Source organism: Austrofundulus limnaeus, unplaced genomic scaffold (genome assembly GCF_001266775.1).
Source record: "Austrofundulus limnaeus strain Quisiro unplaced genomic scaffold, Austrofundulus_limnaeus-1.0 Scaffold524, whole genome shotgun sequence".
Lineage (NCBI taxonomy): Eukaryota > Metazoa > Chordata > Actinopteri > Cyprinodontiformes > Rivulidae > Austrofundulus > Austrofundulus limnaeus.
In genome coordinates, this window is record NW_013952926.1 from 284,690 (window position 1) to 289,125 (window position 4,436).

The 4,436-nt window shown below is 44.4% G+C and overlaps 1 protein-coding gene across 1 annotated transcript; it reads right to left on the bottom strand.

Annotated features, from left to right (window-relative positions):
- Positions 1-1,556: 1,556 nt before the first annotated feature.
- Positions 1,557-3,328, bottom strand: sp8a (sp8 transcription factor a). Its single transcript, XM_014026098.1, has 2 exons — positions 2,976-3,328; positions 1,557-2,873 (listed from the first exon to the last, which is right to left on the bottom strand). The coding sequence occupies exons 1-2, from the start codon at positions 2,991-2,993 to the stop codon at positions 1,722-1,724; spliced, it is 1,170 nt and encodes a 389-aa protein (XP_013881552.1). The 5' UTR covers positions 2,994-3,328; the 3' UTR covers positions 1,557-1,721.
- Between the last annotated feature and the right edge of the window lie 1,108 nt (positions 3,329-4,436).

The window sequence follows — 4,436 nt, forward strand, 5'->3', positions numbered from 1 at the left end:
TGTATATATATACATATGGCAGCAAAACATTTCAACAAAGTTGGGACAGGGCCTTGTTTACCACTGAGGATCATCTTGACAGCTTTCAATGAAACAGCATCACCAGAATCCACTTTTGTCCTGGGTTTGGGTTTTCTTGGTTGAACCAGGTCAGTTTTCAGCATCTGGACTCGTCTTCTACAAAACCATGCTTCTGTAGCTTCCTTCTGATTTATTTATTTTTGTTCATTAACCTTTATTTAACCAGACATCTCACTGAGATCACAGATCTTTTTTGCAAGGCTGGAGGAAACTGAAGTGGAGAAAACCCACTCCAGCATAAGGAAAAACGTGCAAACTCCCGACAGAAAAAGCCAGGGTTCAAACCCAAGATCCTTCTTGCTGTGAGGCATCAGTTCTAACCACTGAGATGGAAGCACATGTTGTCCTAAAACCTGTATGTACTTTTCTGCATTGATGATGCGTTTCCAGATGTGTAAGCTACCCATGTCATAGGCACTAATGCACCCCTATATCATCAGAGAGGGAGGCTCTGGAATGGTTAACTGTGGAAGGGGGTTGCTCTTATTTTTAGTACCTTGACTGCGTGCATCGTTTCAAAAAAATTTAATAAAAAATTGCATCAATTTGACTTCAGAACAGTTTTTCATTCTGATTCTGTCCGTTTGAAAATAAATTTTGGCTCAGATTATGTTAATCTGAGAACAGAGAGCTTTAACTTGTTTGTGAATGGCAGTTTTCAGTTACAGCCTTTTGTTGTTCCTTAAACTTTGAGAAGTGCTAACAGCATCAAATTTGAAATGATCTTTTTACTAAATTGTATTTCTTAYGTTCAACCCAATGAAAACGAGTTTGAAATCATTGCACCGTTATTATTTACACAATGTCCAAACGTTATCAGAATTACAATGAAGTTAATTAAAAAAACGGTCCATGATGCATGTGTTTAAACAGTAATTTTATGATGTAAACTTTTATGTAAGCAAGTTTTTAAAAGCAAATAAAACATGTCAAAGTTGTAAGTGGATGTGAGTGTTGTTAAAAATTAACACTAGGTGGAGATGCACACTAAAACAATATCTGCAGAAAGTTARCAGCTCTGCTTAATTGAAAACAAATTTAAATTTAAATTAACCCCTTTGAGAAAGTTGCAGGCCTTGACWTCGAAAATCAATCATATTTAATTAAAAGTACGCATTCAAAGTAACAATAATTATCTGATCTTTGACGTTTAATGATTTATTTTCATTATCAGAACAAATTTTCACCCTCCTGTGAACACATTTTCCTGCTGTTTTTATTTCCCAGATAAAAGACTTAGACTTAAATGAACTTTGATAATAATGAACCACTAAAAAGTCCTGTTTTATTCACAAGCGCTAATCATGCTAAGAAAAAGCTGTAAGCAGATAAATTATGTCGTTTTACTGTTTTAGATTAACACATTTTAAAATAAAATACCCTTAAATAAACGTTGTTTTTTTTTTTTTTTGGGCGTGGTGAATAAAAAGATGAATCATAAAGTTTGAAATAAATTAGGCACAGTCAACAAATGGGAATAATAAGGTAAGGAAAGAATTAAACATTTATTACAAAAGTCAAACTGAGGTATAAAGAAAACATAGTTCATAAATAAAGTGCTGTCAAAGTTTGTCAGAGTTTTGGACACTTTTTTTTTTTTAAKGTAAATTAAGTTCCAACTTGTTGCGTTTCTGCTAAAATCATTCCGCGGCTCCTTCAGCGCTCCGGACCCTCTCCCGCGCTCCGGTGGACCGAGTCGGGCTCTCGTCCCTGTCGCTGCTCGTCTTCCCGRGCCCCGGGTCTCCCTCCGCCGCCGAGCCGTCGGAGCTGTGCGTCCTCAGGTGTTTGCTCAGGTGGTCGGAGCGCATGAATCGCTTGTTGCACGCCGGACACTCGAACCGCTTCTCCCCGGTGTGCGTGCGCAGGTGGCGCTGCAGCTCGTCGGAGCGCGTGAAGCGCTTGGCGCAGTGGAGCCAGTTGCAGATGAACGGCCGCTCCCCGGTGTGCCAGCGCAGGTGGGCCTTCAGGTGGGACGTTTTACCGTAAACCTTCCCGCAGCCCGGGATGTGGCAGCTGTGGACGCTCCTCCGCTTGGGGCTCGAGCCGCCCTGGCCCAGGCTGTCCGCCTCCTGGCAGTTCGGACAGTCGCACGTGGCTCTGCCGGAATAGCGCCGCGACGAGGGCCGCGAAGCTGCGGGGGTTCCCGTCAGCGGAGGCGCAGCTGTGCTCTCCGAGTAGGGCGCTGTGACCGGAGGCCTGAAGCCGTCGAACAGGTGTTGTGAGGCGGGCAGCAGGTGCTGAGACGCACCGGGGCTGAAGGCGGAGCTGTAGTCAGTGCTGTAGCCGCTCAGAGGTAACCCTCCTGGGTTCTGCGAGTCCACCCAGCCGGCGCTCATGTCCCACCAAGCCGCAGGCGACCCGCTGCCCACTTCTCCCACGGGCTTAAACCACGAATCATAGGGGTGCATCCTGGGATAAATACCCAAGCTTTCCACAGACGGAGGTAGTTTTGGCATGAACACCTGGCGCTGCGCGGAATCACAGACACTGTCTGATAACGGCACAGCAGTAAAATCATTTCCCACAGCAGGGTTGGCGGCCGTCACGGTGAAAGCGCTGCAGGACTCGGTCAGTCCGGTCCCGCTGGTTCTGGAGGCCCCAGAAGAAACTGTGAAGGAGGTGAGGCAGGTGGGGCCGCTGACCTGAGGACTCCTTTTCCACGGGTGGAAACCTTTGCTGAGTCCCGGCGCGCCGTCTGAGAGGCCAGGGGAGCAGGACGGGGTGGGCTCGCCGATTCTGCTGCAGGTGGCGGCCAGCATGGCCAGCGGGGTGCTGCCCAGCCGCGGCTCCTCCTGCACAGGTGAACACCGGTTAGAAAACCCGCAGAAAAGTTCGCGTTGACCCGCAGCTGAAGCTGTGAAACAAACAACAGGTAAATAAAGATGTGAACTCACCCCTAGCAGTGCCGCCATGGACCGAACCGAGACTTTCCTCACCGAACAGGCTCTGAACTGGTTCCGCTCGTGGCTGAATCCCTCTCCGCTGCGTTCGCTCGGATCCTTTACTACTTCTGGCTTCTTTGAAGTGCCGCTTGAGCGCGCGACGACCAATCAGAGAGCAGCTGTGTCCAAACATCTGCGCTCGAGCTTCGTTAAAAGCTCCTGATGTCTCGCGAGCGGCAATAAAGTAGCAACATTAAAATAAGAGAGCATTAACAGAGATGYTCAGACGCTTTTTAATATTTGGTCAAAACTTTTTTTAATCACATTTCAAGTAAAAAGAAGAAAATATGAATTATTTAGATTGATAAATATTTGAAAGGAACACCAGGCCTACAAGGAGTGTGGGGAAATGTTTCATTAAAATATAGATTTTGAAAACTTTTAAACAACYGTTAAATATTTAAGTGTTTTGAATATTTGCAACAGGTTGGATGTGTTTGAAAAATCTGATGTGAGGCGAGCAGAAGGAAGAGCTAGAAAAGCCAGGCTGCACCCCCCTCCCCCCAGTATTTCCAGGCAGCCCTGAGGGAGGGAAGAGACACTTCCACTCCCAATTTTCACCTCTTTTAACACAAAACAAATATGCGTTTTAAATTCAAACCTGTTCCTTTGTCAACCTCAAACACAGACTTGGCTTAACTTTTGTCAAAWGAGCAAGAATGGATAAAAAAAATGTCATTTTCTAATCAAACACACCGCCATGTTTGACCTTTATAAACTATATGGACACAAGAGGTCTGCATTTGAAATTCAAATTTAATAAAGTCTGTTCCTTTTTTATTTTTTTTTGCTTGCATGTAGCTGCTTCTTTACTAATTTTCCCCCAGAGTCACACTTGTGCTGAACAGGTCAGTTACATCCTTTTTTAAGCCACTTCAGTAGAAAGCAGTGCTGAATATGAGTTTCTGTTTCTTCATCATCAGTGACTTTTTTAAAGAAGAAAAAGAAAGAGAGGAAAAAGGTCAAATGTGGGAAAGAGTGAAATATAGATTAGAAGATGTGTGAAATATACATCAATAAAACACAAATACAACACACTCGACATCTTGGCTGCACACCTACAGAAACGGAGAGAACACAAACACAACAACAAAACACGTGTATTTAGTAATAATGATAATAAACTTGCTGAAAGGTACACTCACGCACAGGTTTGCCCAGCTAAACATTTGGGGGACGTTCTATTGACTTCCATTACATTTCTTACAGCCTAACCCTGACCACAAACCCTAAGGCTGAGGTGCCCAAGGTATGGCCCGTGGGCCAAAGTTGGCCCACCAAGCCATTTGATTTGGCTCATCAGCAGTTGTCCTGGTTCATAGATTGTAATCTCCTGTCTTATAACACTATATTTTCCACTTTGTCTTTTCAACCATTGGTCCAATAATTGGACAACGACAAAAAACTATTAAC